Genomic DNA, 19,789 nt, shown 5'->3' on the forward strand with positions numbered 1-19,789 from the left:
CTTAACTAAAAACGTTTTTATAAAATCACACACAGGCTTGCTGACCTATAAACTGGAGACTGAAGGAGTAAGACAAGCGACCATCTTGGACACTTAAAGTACATCCTGCCTCGGGCTACATTTAAAATGTGATATGACAATTCACAGGGTGGGACGCTGCTGAATTGTCCAATACAGCATTCAGCTACAATAAGATCTTTTTCTCATGTAATTTATTCAATTTTTATTTTCTGGGAAAAGTAAAGTGCCATTGAAATTGGATTATTTTTAAACAGATAAGGCAGCAATGTAATTCTTTAGTAATGTAAAAAGGTCAGTCATTTTATTCTAATGTTATGTCATATGATGATAAAAACAAGTTTCAAACGTTTAAACAACATACAGTAATAAATGTTAAAAGGGTTAAAAAAAAGTTAAGTGATAGGTCCTCGGATTTTGAAAAAGGTTTGTATAATGATACAAAATCATGGTCACGTGACCAACTGATTCTCAAGCACAATGCGCATAATAAAAAAATCAAAACCGTCTGCGTGTATTATTGTAAGATGTGTGGCATTACTTATGGAACTGTTTGTGTGAGTTAATACACGTACAGTACATGCCGCATGTTAGCACCATGAGCCTTGTAGCTCCACCAGTACGCATCTATAAAAGCAAGAGTCTTGGTCAAGTAAAGTAAAAAAAAGTCTGTTGGTGAGCAGTTTATTTCAACTAAGTAAAAGTACAGTGAACCAGCGACTGTATACTTGTCTCGTCTTATTTTGTCTAACTTTCCAAACAATTCCTCTTAAATACTAAAGAACTTTTATTAAGGTCATTTCTCACCCTCAGGCTCGGCAGTAAGAGATGAGTTACACACAGCGCAAATGGGACCCGATAACCCGACAAACGCTATCGGATTGGAGACGAAGGAACCCGACATCCACGTTACTTAAAGGACGAAGGTGGGGTCCCGGGTGCAGTTTAAACCACTGCTGAGTGAGATTCATGGTTCAGCATGGAGTCCCTGCACCAAACCGGCAGTGTTGTAGAGTAACACAGAGGATATAAACGCAGGTCAATCAATGGCCACGCTCAGGCCCATCAAAGCTGCGTGTCTGCTCCGTGTGTGGCCAGTGAAGGGAACAGGTGGTAAAGTTGTGTTTAAATGCTCTGCCCCCCCCAAAGTGCCCTGAGTGTGCCATCATTATGTGCTACTGCCCCCTACTGTGAGGCAATGGCTGTGCGCCCCCAAGGTCACTGGTAAAGAAGGGGGAAGAAGCGTGCAGGGGTGCACTTTACTCCGCACGGCTGGAGCGATCGATAGCGCCCCTGCAGCTCGGCTCTGAAAACAAACATTAGGAGAGAGAAAGAGAGAGAGAGAAAAAAAAACTCACTCTCTCTCTGTTCGAACTTGGTGGCTAAGCAAATTTCACAAAGGGGGCAGGACTGTGGTCTTCCTAGGATTATAAACCACAAGGTCTGTACAGTGGTCTCTACATCTGGTCACTTAGGCCCTCCACTAATTGCTTTCAATTTGTGGTCCAGCAAATGCAGCACTCAAGTGTTTTCTCACCGGTAGTAAATGGGATCATGAAACAGTCCTTGATCAAGGTATCCCGTGTTCCATGAGAACCAAACATCCAATTAACCCTTTTAGCTATTTTGCAAACTGTAATTCCTTTAGAACTTTGACTGAATATAAAAGCTGTTAAATTGTTTTTATTTATTTGTGCACACCAACAAAAGATTTGTTTCCAAGACGACTTGCAGATCTGCCCCAATCCAAAAGTAGTTTAGTTTCTGGTCTGTTTAAACTTGAGAGTTGATTCAGATTTGAATCAGTCTAACGATTCTTTGGTTTTGTTCCTAATTTTTCCAAACACTTAACGTTAGACATTGTGTAAAATCTAAGAGCAAAGGTTTTGCTTGGGAGACTGGGTTACAAGAAGCTTTTTTAGAAGCTTAAAAGGAACGCCTATTTGCCCTAGGAGTCTAAAGAGATAAAGGAATCAGTTTTAATCTGATTCAGACTTGATATTATAACAATCGTTCTATAGGGAAAGTCAGTAAAACGTTTTAATGCGTCACATTTCCTAAATTCCAGTTCATGGCAAAGTCAACTAAACCAAATAGGTCTCCAGTCTCTTGTTATCTGCACTGGATTCATTACTATTCAGGTGAAGGGGAAGGAAAAACTTTCTACAAATGTGATCTCAATCCTGAGTGACAAACTCTGAACACACTTTTTTTACTTTTACATACACACACACACACACACAAACACACACCGGGGCTTTTTTTCTGTTCTCATCTATCTGTTATTCTTTGCCCCCTCAATGTCGGAATGATGGTGCTTAGCCTTAAAAACACTCTGTGCCTGCGATCAAACCCAATAACAAAGGTACAAGATGCGATCCCAAGTAATGCACTCGCAACTAACTTTTAATGATCGCTCTGTGAGGAACCGGGAAAGGAAGACTTGAGCTCTGGAGTGACAAACAGCGGGACCCAAGTGTTCGCCTTTTGTCTTCTCCTGATCAAATGGTGGAAGAGAGGAGAGGTAAGGCGCACAGGCAGCCTCTTTCCCTGAAGAGCGTCTCAGCTCCGGGATCAAAGAGCAGAGAAAGAGAGAGAGAGAAAGAGTGCAAGGCGCACCTCGTCTTTCATTTTGCAGAGAGAGAGGAATGGGATGCGGCGTGGAAAGAGTCGGCACTCTGCGAGCTCCTTCGGGGATTTACTTATCGAGGGCAAAGCAATCCCCCCTGGACCTCGTCGGCACGGGCCTGATTATTCAAGCCATTACAAAGGGGATGAAAATAACTCGCTACTCAAAGCAAGCATACTTTTTTTTGGTTATTTATTATTTTACTGAGAACGTACTCAACATCTTGTAGAACAAAAAAAAAAAAAAGTTACAGAAACGAACATGTACAACCAGGAACTAATCGAGAATAGAGTTAAAATGTGGAACAGAAGTTGTAACAGTTTAAAAGAGAAGAACTATTTGGTCTTCTTGGCCCTGACACGAGTTTTCTTTACTTCCAGTGTGGCGGAGGATGAAGTCGACGCCTCTTCCTCGGACTGCTTTGGAACAGACTTCTTCGCGCTGGCCTTCTTCTTCGTGCCGATCGCTGCTGCACAAAGATAAATAACAATCTTAATGTGATGTATAAACATTAAGATATGGATATTTTCTTTCCAAAAAAATTCGAAACAAAACTTAGAATTAGGATTCCTGTCATTGTTACACGCCATGGAGAAAAGGTGTCTGGCTTTATGAATATCTATATTATAAAATCTTTTTTTCTTTTTTTTATTAAACAAAATATGTACTGTACATATTGAAAACCAGCTTTTGAAATCTCAATTGTTTTCAGTTAGCGTGTTTCTTAGAATTTCGACCAAAGGTGGTTTAATGTAAAAAACTACTTTTTGTGTTACAATTCCCACTTTGCAATTTAATCAGTTATACATATAATCGTCCCATTTTAGAATCACACTTTTTTTAAATGCTTTAGGTTAGGTTAAATTATTTTGAGGAAAGTTAAACGGGCTTTAAAAAAATGGTTTTTATCTTCTGCAAATACTCATGTTTTGCGAGAATATTAAGTCTTCTTCGCCTTCTGTGTTTACAGGCGTTTGATGCAATACTACCACCTACTGGACTGGAATGTGGAGCAGAAAATTGTCAGGGAAAAATGGCTTCGTATGAGACATACCATAAAAAATAAAATAAATTAAGTTACACTGTGTTTTAAATGTTAAATACTTATAGTAGCTTAAGTAGTTTAGTGGCAGTGGTAGCTGAGCAGGCCCTGGGTCAGAAGGATGGCATGGTTCAAGCCGCAGCTCCACCAAGCTGCCAATGTTGGGCCCTTGAGAAAGGCCCTTAACCCTGTCTGTCTGCTCTGGGGCAGCCATAGCATGGCTGACCTGCACTCTATCCCCAGCTTCATAACAAGCTGAGAAACATGAAGATAAAAAAAATCTTCCTCTTTAAATATTTCAAAACGTGTTAGAAATATATCTGCCTGGCCAAATTTAGACAGTAAACTTAAGTGTCATTAAATTATATAGAAAATCGCAGGGCCCCAAAATCACATGAATCGACAATCTACCCATGATATACAGCTCTAGGTATAATCAGGCGCTGATATAGACCCTTCAGAAGTCCAGAACAAATTAAAATCATGATCTTGATTAGTTTTCTAGTAGAATTTGATTTAGGAGCTGCAGTGCTCACATTCGTCACATAAACCTCTTTTTTCTCGTTCTTTCTTTTAAAGCTACAGGATACAAGATAAAGGGGGACACTGCAAAAGTAACAAACTGATCCTGTCATATTTATATTTTAAAGGGGGAAAAAAATCCTAGAATTGAAGATCTTTAAAAGGAATTTATGAATAAACTTGAATCCTGTGTTGATTCAGTGCATCAGGAATCTAATCTACACTAACGTAATCTAGTCAGTGGGAGAACATAGGTAAACTGACTGCACTTTGGAAGAGAGCACTTACCCTTCTTCGGATCCGGGCGTCTCTTCTTTGCAGAAGACTCATCAGTTTCATCATTAGATGGCTCTTTTTCTTCTCCTTTCTTACGCTTAGTAGTCTTCAAAACAGAAAAAAAGAGAGGGATAGAAAAGAAATGGTCAAATCACTTGCCTACAGCATCCTTAGGGGGAGCTTGAATCTAATATTAAAAAGGGACCTTTCCTCTGTGATACGTGAGGAAACTATTACGTGTGCCTTAAGCCTTAAGCATGACGTCTGAGCAAATGTAATTACGACTCTGCTCCCAAGCTCTCCACCCCAGCTAAAAAAATAAATAAAAAATCCGGCAAGGGAAGGAAAAAGAAAAAAAAAAATCATTGAAATATCAAACACAATAGGTCTATTTTAATACCGCTTAGAGTGATTCGGATTTTCAAGGTTATATCCGTGACTCGAGATTACAGGTCAGAGACGCAATTTCATTCAGCGTTTAAAGCTGGCAAACAATCGTTTATATTTTAAGTTCATTTATTACAAGGCTTTCTCCGTTTCGGATCCTGTTCGGTGCTAATTCGAGCGAGGGATGGCAAGAGGAGCAAACGGGAGGGAAAAAAAAAAATCACACAGACTGAACTCGGGGTTAGCTAGAAGATGCACTTAACGACAGCAATCAAATTCCCCCTGTCCTCCACTCAGACTGCGTAATGAATGCTCGCCCATCTTTCGGACTCGAACCATCATCCCTTCCCCTTTTTTTTTAACCCCCCCCTTTCCTTTCCATCCCCTCCTCACATTTCCTTTCCATTTTGCCAATTGCTGCCTCATGATTACCATCCAGACCCCGCTGAGCTGAACAGATTGGCTCGATAATTACATACAATAACTGCAGTGGGCAGGTAACCCTCAGCTGGCACGGGCCAGCTCCCTGGTGGCACCTTCCATATGCAAACGGCATTGTGGAAAGGCGATGAGAGTCCGTCGCCACCCGTGTCGTGAGTGCGAGCGGTACGCTGATTGCCGGCCTGCGCTTACTCCGAGGTTACTGTGTCAGCAAATTTGTGATACATTAGTAGGGAATAAACACAGGCACTCAGGTCCTCACAGAGGGAGGAGCTGAAGTCTTTGTTCACTGTGTGTGTGTTTTTTTTTTTTTTAGATGGACGCAAGAAAATAATCAGATACCTTCTTATACCACATGACTTCTGTTAAGTCCAAAGGTACAAGGTCAATAGGACATAAGAGAAACTGCCGTGTTTTAGGGAATGGACGCATTTCTTTTTTCACTAAAAGTCACTTAACTAAAACATCTGATAAAGTTGTGGGGTTCGCAGATGAACCAACCCATAGCATTTCCTTTTGAATAAAATAGCTTCTGACATTCGTGCCACTTGTCTCACCCTGGCCGAGGACGGCCCTGCAACAGCCACAGAGTCTGAGAAGTCCAGCTTGTCATCATCAGTGGCTCCGATGCTTTTTAGTCCCTGCTGCAAAATTTTGCGCAGCTTCTGGTAGTCGGGTTTCTCGTTGTAGTCCAGCTTCTTCACAACCTCCATGAACTTTATCAATTCATCTGAAAGACAGAGGCGCATGTTAGGGTTCGTTAGAAAAGCTCTCAGGGAGCGGATTTGATTTACATGACGATGTTCTGCCTGTGTGCATTATTGATTTTACCACTGCTCACGGTTTACCTTTACACTCAGTACCAAGTGTGAACGTGTCAAAAACGTACTTATAGACCTTCGAGACGCCATGTCAGCTTCATAGCAATGCTGCATTCTGCTTTAATAATTAAACAGAAATCAGCTGTTTAAATAACCATATGCAAATACCGCATTTTTTTTTTAACTGGGATTTCCATAGTACACGTAACACTGGCAGATTAATGTATGTGTGAAGCTTCTGAGTTTCATAACAAGTCAGTGGGTAAAACTATATATATTTTTTAACACAGATTCAGAAACAAGCGCGTGTTGTGTTTTTTTGCCAAGCTGACTTGGCTATAACAAATAAAATACTTCTTCTCATACTGCTGAAGAAGCAGTTTGCATCCAAATGTTTTCCTGCGCACATACAGGTGGGCCCAAATTATTTAGACAGTGACTTTGTTTTGTCTATTTTTGTCTTTTCACCACACCAGTCTAGAAATGAAACAGAGTTTCAGCTTTGACACCAGATGTTTAACTAAAATACTGCAATAAGCATTTAGGAATTCCACTTGTGCAAACATAACAGAATCCACAACCAGCAAATGCTAAGTTATCTCCATCAAGCTACTTTGCCTTTGCTTTACTGCAGCCTCCTCTAAGTCACTGCTTGTTTGTGGGTCTTTCAACCTTCGGTTTTGTTAATTGATGAGCAAATGGCTTAGGAACGTCTTAGGTTGCTTTCGCTGTACCTTTTAAATCATTATTTGTCTTTACTGTGATGTGCCTATCAGTCTAATTGGTTTTGCAGCCTTTGACTGAATCTGAGCAGAAAGTAGAGCTTTCAGTAAACACCGGAGACTCAGCTCCACTGGCATCCATACACACTCATGCCATAAGACACGCCTCCATGTTTGGCGGTATGCTTTGGAACGCAAGCCCTTCCTTTCCTTTCTCTAAATGATCTTCTAATTCTGAAACAATCTAGTTAATCTTACATAAAACTCAGCAGGCTTTTTCTTGAGAGTTTCTTCTTTGAGGTAAGCCTAATAATAATAATAATAATAATAGAAGCCTAATCTGTATCTGTTCTTAAATGTTCCCTGTAGAATTACATCTTGAGATAAACGTACAGTCCCAAATTATGACTGAGTTCCGTTATGGAAGCACGTTTGTAAGTTGGATTTCCGCTCTCACTGCATCCATAAATTTCCTCTTTGGTCTTCCTCTAGACCTCCTGCTTGGCAGTTCAAACCTCAGCATCCTTCTACCGATATATATATATTTATTATCTCTCCTCTGAACATGTCCAAACCACCTCAATCTGGCCTCTCTGACTTCATCCCCAAAACATTTAACATGGGTTGTCCCTCTGATGAACTCATTCTTGATCCTATCCATCCTTGTCACTCCCAAGGAGAACCTTAACATCCTCAGCTCTGCTACCTTTAACTCTGCCTCCTGTCTTTTCTTTAGTGACACTGTCTCTAAGCCATAGAGCATTGCTGGTCTCACCACTGTCCTGTACATCTTTCCTTTCATTCTCGCTGATACTCTTTTATTGCACAACACACCTGAAACTTTTCTCCACCCATTCCAACCTGCCTGTACCCGCCTCTAAGTACTTAAAGTCCTGCACCTTCTTTACCTCTGCTCCCTGTATCCTCGTCATCCTCACTGTTCCTCTCGGGTTCCTCTCATTCACACACATAAAAAAAAAACTATAGGATTACATTATTCACCATTGGGACAGCTTTACAGGATAGCCATTTTCTATTATTGTGCTCCTGAACTGATTTATTCACACCAGTGAGGCACACGCAAGTTTATGAAGGGGTCTCTCGACTGTAGATACCTTTTAGAGAAAACATCTAGTTTGGAAAAAATGTCTAGCGACCCTACGTTCTCAAGGTTGTTTTTTCCCTAGGTTTTTCTTCATCAAGACAAATAACTATATCATCCACTTTAGGTTTGAGTGTTGCTGTGCTTGCCTGTGTGTTTTCTTTCTTTTAAAAAATATAACAAACTGTTTATTTGGTCAATGGTAAGGTTGCTTTTATCTCTCTGATATGTCTGTTTTGTTTTTCTGCGTAATATTGGCCTCCTTCACTGCATCAACACCCACAACATCCACATGAATAGCTACCAAAACTTCTGAACAACACCTGGAGTCATATCTCGAAAAATAACTAAAACAGGCCACAATAGACTCCCATAGTGTCTTAGTGTCCAGTTACTTATGAACCTGATTGCATATTCAATGATGTGTGTTGCTATGCGGCAGCGGTGAACTACACATTACGGACTGTGAGACAGGCAGAAAGTAGAACTTTTGGCCCGCCTCTGTGTAAAGAGCCATTTCCATTTCACAAACCGATAAAAGAGGAAGATGTGTGTTTAACACTGCGCCGGGAATCGGGCATACTTCCTGCACCGGAGTTTCCTCGCAGCAGGCGCTGGCACTCTGACCTTCAGGCTAAGTTTAGTGGAAAAAAAGGGCGACAAAACATCACACGCTGTTTCTTATACTTCGCTGCTCGCGAACTGTTGTTTATCGTCGGCTGCTCAAATTGTCACACCAAACAGAATTAGCCATGATGGCCTCGCTAAACACGCCTGCCTCCCGTCACCCCGGCATTGGGAAGAGACGCTCGCAAGCAAGACAACAGCCTGAGGAGGGTTCTCTCCTTCTGCTGTGCGCCTGTCACTGAGCTTCAGAAGTGCCATCGCATCACATTGCAAGCAAACGGCTCCTCTGACGCTTTTGATTTAAAAAAAAAAAAAAAAAAAAAAGGGAACGAGTCCTGAAGTTGTGCAAAAGTAACTGCGAGTTACAGAGTACGTAAGCGTGTGTGGACTGAAACGAGGAGAGATGCATACGCAGGTGAGGATTTTGTGTCATGGAGGTTATTTCCACAAAATGACTGGACTCAAGCGATGCTATTTAAATATGGCTTAGTTTTTTACCAGGCCAAAAAGACACAGAGGATAAAAACTGTGTTGCATTCTTAATGTTTTTATGTAACACAATTCTGATATTAAGCCTGTACTTTTTTTTCCACAAGAAATACAATTTAGGGATAAATCTCATGTGCACATCATAACATAATGACTAGCTCATTACAGACGAGGTTCTTTTGCGCTCCTTGTCCGCAGTAAAGTGGTCACGCTCGCTCTGAAGCTGGAGTGAGAAGTTGTATGGAATTAGCGCGGGGGTCGATCCATTAGCTCTCGCTATTGCTAAATCAACGGCTGTGCACTCATTACGGAAGCAGGATCAGGAAGTGCTTCAGACCAATTAATGCTTGGCTCGCACACCTTTTCTGCACTCATCACAGGTGCTTTTTAAAAGCTCTGGAGTTCAGTGCAGAATATTTTGGCTTTAAACAACCTGTGGTATGAGTGTTTTATTTGTAGCTTACGCGCAAGAGGATGCTCATAATAATACATTTCTTGGAGATGAGACGCGAGATGGAGCCTGTCGTAGAGCATTCGAGTATGAAGTCTTGAGGATGATTGGATGGGGATCGAGGTGAAGCGATGGGTGCAGTCTTTGAAGATTGATATAATATCATAATATTAAAATATTATATAAATAAACGAATCAGCAATAATAATAAACAACCCCATGTTTTCTTCTAAAACATTGATTTGCCCAGTGCTGGTGTGTTACTGAGCATTTCTCTCACCTGGTTCATTCCCGGCAGTAAAACAGCTCTTCATAAAAGCTTTGATATCTTCACGACCTCTGAAAAAAGTAAAAAAAATAATAATATAAAAACATTAATGCATAAAAATTTCCTACCAAGTTATATTTTTTGTTAATATTAAATATTATTTCTGAGATAGCATTAAATAAGATATAAATTGTTAAATAATACAAAAATGGCCTGGTAACACCTGTAATCTTCGTTAAAAATGCAATAAGGTGTGAATAATATGCTACCCTGTGTTGTCCTGCCCTGTCTAATGCACCAGAAAATGTGTGGATCTTGACTTCTGAATCTTAAAAAGGAAGCATCTGGCGACCAACATCCAGTAATTGTGTCACTGTGTTAACACTGGAGCTGTGTTAGCTTGAGTCCTTGTTAGCTAGCTAAATGCTAGAAAACTACCAGGCAAAGGGACTTCATTATAGCTGAATGAACATTGCCTTACCTACCAACCATCCATCCATCCATCCATCCACCCATCCACCCATCCACCCACCCATCCATCCACCAGTGGGCAGCATGTATTACAGTGTGCGCTAAAATATACAGTACTGAAATGTAAAAACAAATATTACCTTGTTGTCTTTTTTTCTGCTCAAATAAACTAAAATACATATTATTAACGTGTTGATTTACCACGGTATGCGTTTGAAGTGTAAGTGATGGAAGTGTGTTTGCAGTGCCTCGCTCTATATAATAGTGTTCACGTAGTGGTCAGTCTTAGCGTAGATTCTCAACCAGGATTCCCAGAACAAAGGTTGCTGCTGCAGATTCCAGCAAAAGGAGACGATTTGCCCACATAATGCAGGCACAGTTCTTGGCGGATCTTCACAGTTGGACACACTCTCCTTTAATATTCTCCACAAGTAGGCCTCATGTGGTGTTAGATCGGGGGAATGGGATAAGTATAGGAAGGAATTGTTCTTCACACTTCCATATGAGCAGAAATAATACTTACTTATGAATCCTTTTCCCTTCCCACAACAACTGCACCACACAACTTTCTTTTCAGTATTAGAAACACGTAAGACTGGAACTATGCCCTGTCGGCAAATCCAAATGCGTGTCCGAGTTTTCGTACTGTATATTTTGCCGCATACCATATTATCATGGCACCAATTATAAAATTTTGAAAATTTCTTAGTTAGCCTTAAAAATGCTTCCCCCCACTAAGACTACTTTACTACTACCACTACTTTAATACCATGGCTCTAAAATGGCAGAATACAAAAATATATATATATCAATAAATACATCACCAAGGTGACACTCTGAACCTGTGAGTCACTCTGGTCTGTCCTGACATCTCTTATGACTTAGGAGTGAAAGCTTTAAACCCACCGTATTTTTGAGTCTCTGACGTAATCCAGGTTCTTGAGATCATCCTCCCATGGTAGACAGCCGCACAGCCACTGGATCATGCAGTAAAGCAGGATTTCAAGGTCGCCTCTTCTGGAGGGAGCTGTGAAAAAGCAAAACCATGATTAAAAATAAGCTGATTAGCATCCTACACATGACACAGGAGCTTCCCCTTGCCCTGTGGGCTAACCAAGCCAGGTATAATTTACTCATATTAATTTATTAATTAATTAATAAAGATATACACACAAACTCCATGATGTGCATCAATGCTGGTAAATTCAATGGTCCCGTCATGGCATTTTTTTGGGTCCTCTTTGTATTCCTTTGGCACACCTTGCGGCAAGTACCTGTACGCCAGACCGTAATCCACCAAGTAAACCTGTCACAAAATTAACAGTTTTAGAATGATAAACAAGCAATGTTACATACAAATGTATATATATATATATATATATATATATATATATATAAATATATATCTATAAATATATATACACACACACACACACACACACACTACCGTTCAAAAGTTTGGGGTCACTTGCAAATGTCTTTGTTTTTGTTTGGTGATTTATTTTCTACTTCTACAACAATACTGGGGATTTCAAAACTATAAAATAACACATATGGAATTAGGTAATTACGTAACAACAACAAAAACAACAGTTTAAGACACAGGTCAGCCTTCCTGTAATAGTTCTTGCAAGAACAGTATTGTCAAGTGCATTTGCAAAATCCGTCAAGCACTATAATGGAACTGGCTCTCATGAAGGCACCCCAGGAGGGTGAGACCAAAACCTACCTCTGCCGCAGACGAAAAGCTCATTTAGAGTCATCAGCCTGAAAAATTACCAATTAACAGCACCTCAGATTAGAGGCGTTATGAAGTCTTTACAAAGCATAAGTATCACATACATCTCACCATTAACTGTTCAAAGGAGATTAATGCATTTTTGGACGCCTTTAGCATTCCTTTACAATGTAAAAAGAATAAAAAATCAGGAATGATAATGCAGTTAGAAAGTGACCCCAAACTTTTGAACGGTAGTATGTGTGTATGTATATGTATATATATATATATATATATATATATCTGAAAAAACTATTTCCAGTGCTGAGCCACTAATCTTAAGAGGCCACTTTTTAAATCCTTGTTTTAAAATAGCAGGTTAATAATACACCGCTGATACATTATTAATCTCTAAAATTAAATGTTTGGCCGTGCATCAGCCTCTGCCCCCCCTCCCTTTATTTGCTTCAGTTACTCGGCTTGCAAGTCATTTAATAACGACTGTTTACATTAAAAGCTTAAATTATGTCTTGTTAAGGAAAGAGAAAAAGGGAAAGTGTCTCAGAGGTTGGGTGTAGGAATAAAACTTCACAAATGTAAATTACAATGTAATTTTTTTCTGTATCTACGGAAATGCTGGAATACATATGATACAATGGATAAACAGATAGATAGAGCTTCATTGTCATTGCATAGTACAGGTACTCAGCAATGAAATGCTGTTCAGTGTCTATATATTTATTCTCCATATTGTCTCATTCCGCTTTCCGTAGAAAGTTTAAAAGTCAACCATCAGCTGAAAATTTTATCAATGCTTACAGTTTTCTAGGATTCTCAAGGGCCAGTATTGGAACAGGAAAAAGATTCAACAATCGACAGTGCTCATTACAGTGGGATGCTTATTCAGTGGTTCTCAAACATTTTCTGTCATTCCCCACTTAAGGGGGTGGGCGAATTTTCAAGCCCCACTTGTCAACAAAATGATAACGAAATCGGCCAAGTTTACTATTTATTGAAATATCAATTTCTAAACCAATAAGATCAAATAACACCAAATTTAAAACAGATAAAATACATGTGCAATTGTTATAACAGGCTTACTTCGTCACTTATCTAGAAATTTCTTTTAAAGAAGTTGAGTGGCTTATTAACGTGACTGGGGTGTGTTGTCTCTAAGTGTCTTCCTACTTTGTTGGGTCTCGTGCCGTCTGCTGCCAGCGGTTTAAGACACAAAACACACACGGGTCTCATAGGCTTCATCATGTTTTCCTTTCGGCTGGCTTTTTGGTCGATTAGGCTGATAGTGCTGAATCGCCTGCTTTTTTGTGGTCCATGTAACAAATGTATCCATTGAAGTTATTACGCTCACTACATACAGTACGCTACTGACCCGGTTTGTAACGGCTGTAAATTTAGTTTTATATTCGCATCTCCGAATTCAATGGCTGCGTAAATAAACCGGCAAATAAGATACCCACATATATTTCCTCTCTTATTTTTCACTAATTCCCTCCTGTCATGTCTGTATTCCCCACTAGTGGGGCGCGCCCCACACTTTGAGAACCACTTATTGAAGAGCAGAAGCCTAAATTTCGTATTAAACACAGGAGACTGCTAGACAAGGGCGCTATGACCTTGCATGACGATGTACACTTCTGTCCACACTGTCTACTTTCTGCAAAAATTTTGTTTTGAGGTGTAAAAAAAACGTTTTTGCAGAAAGTATAGTAGTCCTATAGTCCTGATCTCGCTCCATCAAACTTTCACATGTTTGGTCTCCTGAAAGCAGCACTTCTGATTAAGAACAGAATACGGACGTGCATTTGTGGCTCGCAGCTCAGTCTAAAACATTTTTTAATGAGGGAATACAAAAGCTTGTTCTCAGATGGTAAAAAAAAAGTATATAAAAAAGCAAGAAGATTCTGTCAAGAAACTGATGTATTTGTATTAAAAGTTAGTTAAAATAAATTCTACAGTCAGAGTGCAAATAATTTTTGGCCCTAACGTAAACGGACTTAACTAGGATGAAGCATCATGCATGGACACAAAGTAACCCATAAGATTTGATTCACATTCCAGGTTGCATAGCGCTTCCACCACCATGCAAATGCAACGATGCACAGTGATGTACGCAGAAGTGACGCAACCGAAACCCGAAAATTTATTTAATGGATTGAGATCATCTCCCATTGATGGAGGAAATCATGCAATTATCACAATGATACTTTTAAAAAATCTTGTTGCCTAAATAAATTTTTTTAAAAAAGGCACTGCACCAGATCTCTGATACACATTTCCCATTAAAGGAAAAGGAATGAGGACAAAATATCCCTATCCCTATCAGAAGAAGTCCCTAGTTCTTGGTAAACAATTGGGGTATAGAAGAGCCACAACTTAAGAACCAAAACCAACCTGATTGGGGTTTTTATAGGAAAGCAGGAGGTTGGAGGCTTTGATATCGGCATGGACGTATTCGTGCTCATGGATGTACTCGAGGATGTCGAGCTGGAGACAAGAAAGGGGGAAGTCGTTGGGAGAAATGAAGTGATAATTAGTTCATAAATAATACACTTATATTTAAAATGTAGGATCTATACAATTAGCTCCTGCAAACAGTCCTTATGCTTGTTTTTATATTATTTTTATAGCATTATATTTTAAATCAAGCAAAAAACAAACAGGGGGAAATAATATATAAATAAACAAATAAATAAATAGATTGACAGCTCCAATGATATATTCTTTCTCGCCGGTCAATCACAGCGACACTAGCCAATCATGGGAATCTGTGGGCGGAAGAAGGCGGACAGCAGTTTGAAAAAATTGCGTTTGGCTGTCTCAGAGAAAGCAGATGTTAGCCTTCATCCTCCCAGTTGTTAAATGTTGTTTGATAGTAGTGAGCTGGCTGGAAAAAAAAATTATAATAAGGAAATTGATTTTTCTTTTCTTTTAATGTAACTCACAAGTCTAAGGCCAAGCTGAAGAACCAATTTCCGTGGAAATATCTTGCCGCTTTCCTCAAACACCTTCTGTAGATCTGTTCCAAACCGGTCCATGACCATGAACCTGTACCTAAAACATCACATCGACACTTATTGTTTATTTTTTTACGCATTATGACGATAGAATCTCTGCCAAAAATTACAGCACCGATCTCCTCACCTCTTTCCTCCTTTCTCATGAAGTCCTGATCCCCAATATTTTGGCACCCCCAAGTATTTCAATTTATGGGACTTTATCCAAGCGCTGACTGAAACAAAGTTAGGGACCTTTTTATGAATTTACATATAGAAAGATCAACAATAAGATATTATTATCATAATAACAACTTCTCGTGAGATCAGCATTCTGGGAGTTCAAGCTCTACTGCATGCAAAATCATATGATGAGGCACAAACACAAACTTGCTGCTGCTCAGAGTAATATAAAGGTAGAATCCCACGGGGATGACAAGAGTGGCAGCCACGAGCTAATCTGCTGGTGGGACAAATATTTACCAACGTCACAATATCCTAATGAATAAACCAAAAGCATTGCTTAGTAATATAACAGTTAATTGTCAAGGGAAGGTGACATTTGGGTTGTTATTAAATAAAACGCATTTCTGTGACCTCAGGGCGACCAGAAGTAGCACCGAAGGCATCCAGTCGTGTTTGTGCTTCTCCACAAGAGTGGCACACTGAGCTCTGAACTTTTTTCTTAATTAAGAGACCATTTTTTTTTTTTCGATCAGTGTGAGTCAGAGACTGAAAAGAGAGGGTAAGAGTCAGGAGAGCGTACTTAGATCAGGTTTAGCGGCTCGCATGTAAAACTTCAGCTCGGAGAAGAGAGGGCCATTATCGCTCGGCTCCTACAAGGAAAGCAGACGAGAAACAGATACAACAGCAAGTCACACTTACTCTAGAACAAAACAGTTGAAAGGACCTCAGGACTCAGGTGATTATAGGACTTCCTATATAGGCAACTTTCACTTTAAAACATTTTTCTGTTATATAACCATGGCAACTCACCAATTATTAACTTAGTCAAAAATGAAACTTATATGTAAAACCGTTTATATAAGCTTGTGTGAAGGAGCTATTACTATGGAAATTATAATAAAATAAAATAAAAAGAACGTATGACTTAAATCTTGTAAAAGACAAGACAAAGATATAGGAATAGAAACAACTTCACTTTGGACATTTATGAGACTTCCTGGTCACTGATTATGTTCCCATAACAGTATACATTGAAGAAGGTATAAAGGGGACCAAAGAAGTTGCTGGACCATAAATAAGACAGTTCTAGGTTTGCAGGAGGAAGCATACGGTAGTATTCTTAGTTTAAAAAAAAAAAGCTATAACACTTTACTCATGCTCACCACTTTGACGACATACTGTGCGTTGGTTCCGACAGTATTGGTTGTATCGTTGCTTGCTAAATGTGAAGAAGATTTATGCGGTCAATATTTCGATAATATAATTATGTCTTATGACAATGTCGACTCTTTTTTTTTTTTTTTAGAACTTCTTACCCAGATACAACATGCCGAAGCCTCCCTGACCAACAGGCGTCCCGAGCCTCCAGCTTTTCTTAGCTGTGTCTGTCAGAACCTCTCCAGGCGGGAACTCCTCAGCCAGCTTTCTCTTGGCCGGCCCTTTCGCTTTTCCAGCTGCTTTGGCTCTGGGTGGCATCTAAACCAGTTTAAATTAAAAGTAAAATAAATAAAAAGCGATGATTAGCTTTGAATTGCCCTAGAGGATGGGTCCAGGTTCACCTAAACCCTGATGGGGTGCCCATATGTTCCAGCTTATTATAATATCTTAATATTAATTTTCTGATACGTTAGTAACAGTACTCCCATATGGTTGGACACAATTCCATGAGAGACATATTGATTAGTTTACATTTAAATTTCTCATTTTTAGTTGATTAACTTTCTATAACAGCAACACTACGGTATGACAATTAATAATGCACTTGTTCTCTTATTGTTTCTATAGTAACGGGGACTTGTGCAGTATATGCTTTTAATTAGGGATGATACAATACGCCTTCCAATACAATATTATCACGACAACTACGTGCCGATTAAATTTAAACTGAGTTTCTATAAGTATTGCGATTTTATTCATATTTTTTTAAGTATATATAAAGTTTAAAGCCTATTCCTTATTGAAATTAGTTTTGTCAGTTAAAAAACAAGCACATTTAAACAACACAAACTAACTTCAAATACATCCAACATAATTATAATTTCTAAGCAAAATAGCAAATTATTAACTTAGTAATTCATTCACTGCTACCACATAGGATGGAAATGTGTCAAATAAGAGTGTGCCAGCTGTACGGTTATAAAGAATTATAAAGAAAACGGTGACGTTTTACCTCCTCAAATGTCTTAAAATTCTCAAAACGCTCGGTTTAAGACTAATTCACTCACAGAGTTTGGAGTAAAAAGGTAGAATGTTTTTTAATAATTGGATGTTTTTTAAAGATTAGATGTTATGTGTACAAATAGGCAAATTTTTTAAATCATTTATTTAAAGATGGTGCTTTGTCTTCAGTGCAGTTCTGAACACTGGCTTATGGAGTTTGGAGAAAAAAGGTAGATTGGAGGTTTTTAATGCACATGGATTTTTGAAGCATAACACCATAAAAAGGGGTCTTTGCTGTGCCACTCGGAAGCTTGCACAGAATCGCTTATATCTGACACCGATCAGCCGATCACGGCCAATCAAAGTGAAAACCGGCCAGTTCAGGACAACGGTCAATTGACCATGTCATTACCATTATAAATGTAAAAATAGTTTTTAAAACGCCATTTTAAAGTTAGTGTAGAGATACATTCATAACTACATACATCCCTCCATCTCTACTTTTCCTAATCTAAGCCTAATGTATTCGTTTTTTTTTTTAGAAAGCTGTGACTTTAAATAAAAAAAACAAACATTAAATTGTTGATATTATAAAGGTTTATTAAAGAACATGTTTACCTAATGTTTATGGAAGGAGTTCTAACTATCAGCATTCTGTAACAGATACTAGGTGTTCCAATACTGGAAAGTCTTCAGAACAGAAAAAGTTGCACTTTGAGGTTCCTTGGTAACCTTAACATGCGTGCAACTTTTTCTTTGCAAAAAGATTTTACTAGAAGGTGGAACTATTGTTTAAAGCTGCTTCAATGTAAGTGATAAGATTAACAAACTTATTTCCGTGACATTAAGAATTAGAATTTTTATTCAAATTATTGGCGTAATCCAGCTGCATATAAACCTTACACATATTCATATAATCACTTCTCCCGCACACCTCACTCACAAAGCTCCGCCCCAGGACCTGTGATGTCCCACTAACATAAGGCTCATCTAAACAAGCATTCTGGACTGCAACCAGGTTCAGTTTCCAACCAATGCCCAAATCCCAGCCACTGGATGCACTGCCAGTATCAAGTCCGGATAAAATAGAAGGGTTGCATCAGGAAGGGCATCTGGAGTAAAAACATGTGCCTAGTTGTGTGCATATCAATAGACTGGTACTCCAGAACTGTGGTAACCTCTCGAAAAATAGCAGCTGAAAGACGAATAAGAACTGTTGCCTTGCACCTGCAAGTTCGGAGTTCGATTCCCATCTTTGGTCTGTGTGCATGGAGTGCATGTTCTCCCCGTGCACTCCAGTTTCCTCCCGCAATCCAAAGGCATGCGGGTTCAGTATTTGCAAATTGCACAAAGCAAGCGAATGACAACTGGATGTCAGGCTGGCAACTCGACCTGTTAAGTACCTGCCACGAAAACTATGAATATAGCTCCAGGATGGGGCGTATCCGTCGCAGGATGTGCCGAATGGAAAAAAAACACAATCTTTTTGTCTTGACATCTTGCCTTAAACTACTATTTTAAATAATGCTCAACATACATTGGATGTTATGTGTCCAAATAGGCAATTTTTAAAAAATAATCTATTCAAAGGTGCTGCTTTCTCTTCAGTGGAGTTATGAGCACTGGCTTACATCACCTGCTGTCGGTCGAATCTCGCGAACTCTCGCAATATAACGTTTACGAACAGTTTTGCAAATTATAAGCCTAACGTTAGTTTCGCTTTCCTTCTAGAATTATCATTCCACCCGTAAATATCAGGTCAAACCAGCGTTTTTTTTATTCCACTGATGGAAACCTTATTAATTATAAAACCTGAATATATATTTGGAAAAAAAAATATAAAATGCGCGCACGCGACGGTTTTTCCCCTCAGGTCGGTTGAAGTTGGTCCGTTGAGCTAATACTGTCATGCTAACTTAGCTAACAAATAAAGAACGTCCTTGCCTTTAAAAAAAAAAAAACCTAACCTCACACTTATACGAACTTAAACTACAAAATGTATAAAGCTTTACAAGGTTCTGTCAAATGTTTATCCGTGAACAAGTATAAAATAAAACAAACCTGTACACAAACTGGGTACAAAGTGCAAATAAAAACAGCCGCTTAGCAGCTCCAAACTTCCCGCACTCCACTCTGAGAGGAAGTGAACCCAGGCACCTGATTGGTCAACACGGGGCCAACGCAACTTCCTGTTTAACACAGTGTGCGTCGGGAGTTGTAGTTTTGATGATTTATTGTCCGATTTCGTAGTTTTACGTATTCAAATAAATGTCTGTATTGTTCTTTTGCCGTTTTTAATCTTTTGTCAATGAAATAAGTGATATAAATAATTCTAAATATTCCCCTAAAACTAAATACACTATATATACAGTGCTGTGCTAAAGTATTGGCCCCCTTCCTGTTTTTTGGTGCATATTTGTCACACTTAAGTGATTGAGATCATTAT

General features: G+C 39.1%; 1 protein-coding gene across 2 annotated transcripts; it reads right to left on the reverse strand.

The window, feature by feature from the left end:
• Positions 1 to 2,822: 2,822 nt before the first annotated feature.
• On the reverse strand, positions 2,823 to 19,493 carry vrk1 (VRK serine/threonine kinase 1). Of its 2 annotated transcripts, none has more exons than XM_053510590.1 (13): positions 19,405 to 19,493; positions 16,500 to 16,659; positions 16,347 to 16,402; positions 15,764 to 15,833; positions 15,146 to 15,233; positions 14,947 to 15,055; positions 14,396 to 14,488; positions 11,440 to 11,572; positions 11,173 to 11,293; positions 9,808 to 9,866; positions 5,873 to 6,045; positions 4,500 to 4,593; positions 2,823 to 3,113 (listed from the first exon to the last, which is right to left on the reverse strand). In XM_053510590.1, the coding sequence occupies exons 2-13, from the start codon at positions 16,657 to 16,659 to the stop codon at positions 2,983 to 2,985; spliced, it is 1,287 nt and encodes a 428-aa protein (XP_053366565.1). In that variant the 5' UTR covers positions 19,405 to 19,493; the 3' UTR covers positions 2,823 to 2,982. The 2 variants fall into 2 exon arrangements, with proteins under 2 accessions (XP_053366565.1, XP_053366564.1); XM_053510589.1 differs by having other exon boundaries at positions 2,823 to 3,116.
• Between the last annotated feature and the right edge of the window lie 296 nt (positions 19,494 to 19,789).

Source organism: Clarias gariepinus, chromosome 13, assembly GCF_024256425.1.
Source record: "Clarias gariepinus isolate MV-2021 ecotype Netherlands chromosome 13, CGAR_prim_01v2, whole genome shotgun sequence".
Classification (NCBI taxonomy): Eukaryota; Metazoa; Chordata; class Actinopteri; order Siluriformes; family Clariidae; genus Clarias; species Clarias gariepinus.

Coding starts and splice junctions, on each gene's coding strand:
- vrk1 (XM_053510589.1), bottom strand. CDS start 16,659: ATGCCACCCAGAGCCAAAGCAGCTGGAAAAGCGAAAGGGCCGGCCAAG. Junction 15,056..15,145: donor CATGAGAAAGGAGGAAAGAG/GTGAGGAGATCG, acceptor GTGATGTTTTAG/GTACAGGTTCATGGTCATGG. Junction 6,046..9,807: donor TACTGCCGGGAATGAACCAG/GTGAGAGAAATG, acceptor TCTGTCTTTCAG/ATGAATTGATAAAGTTCATG.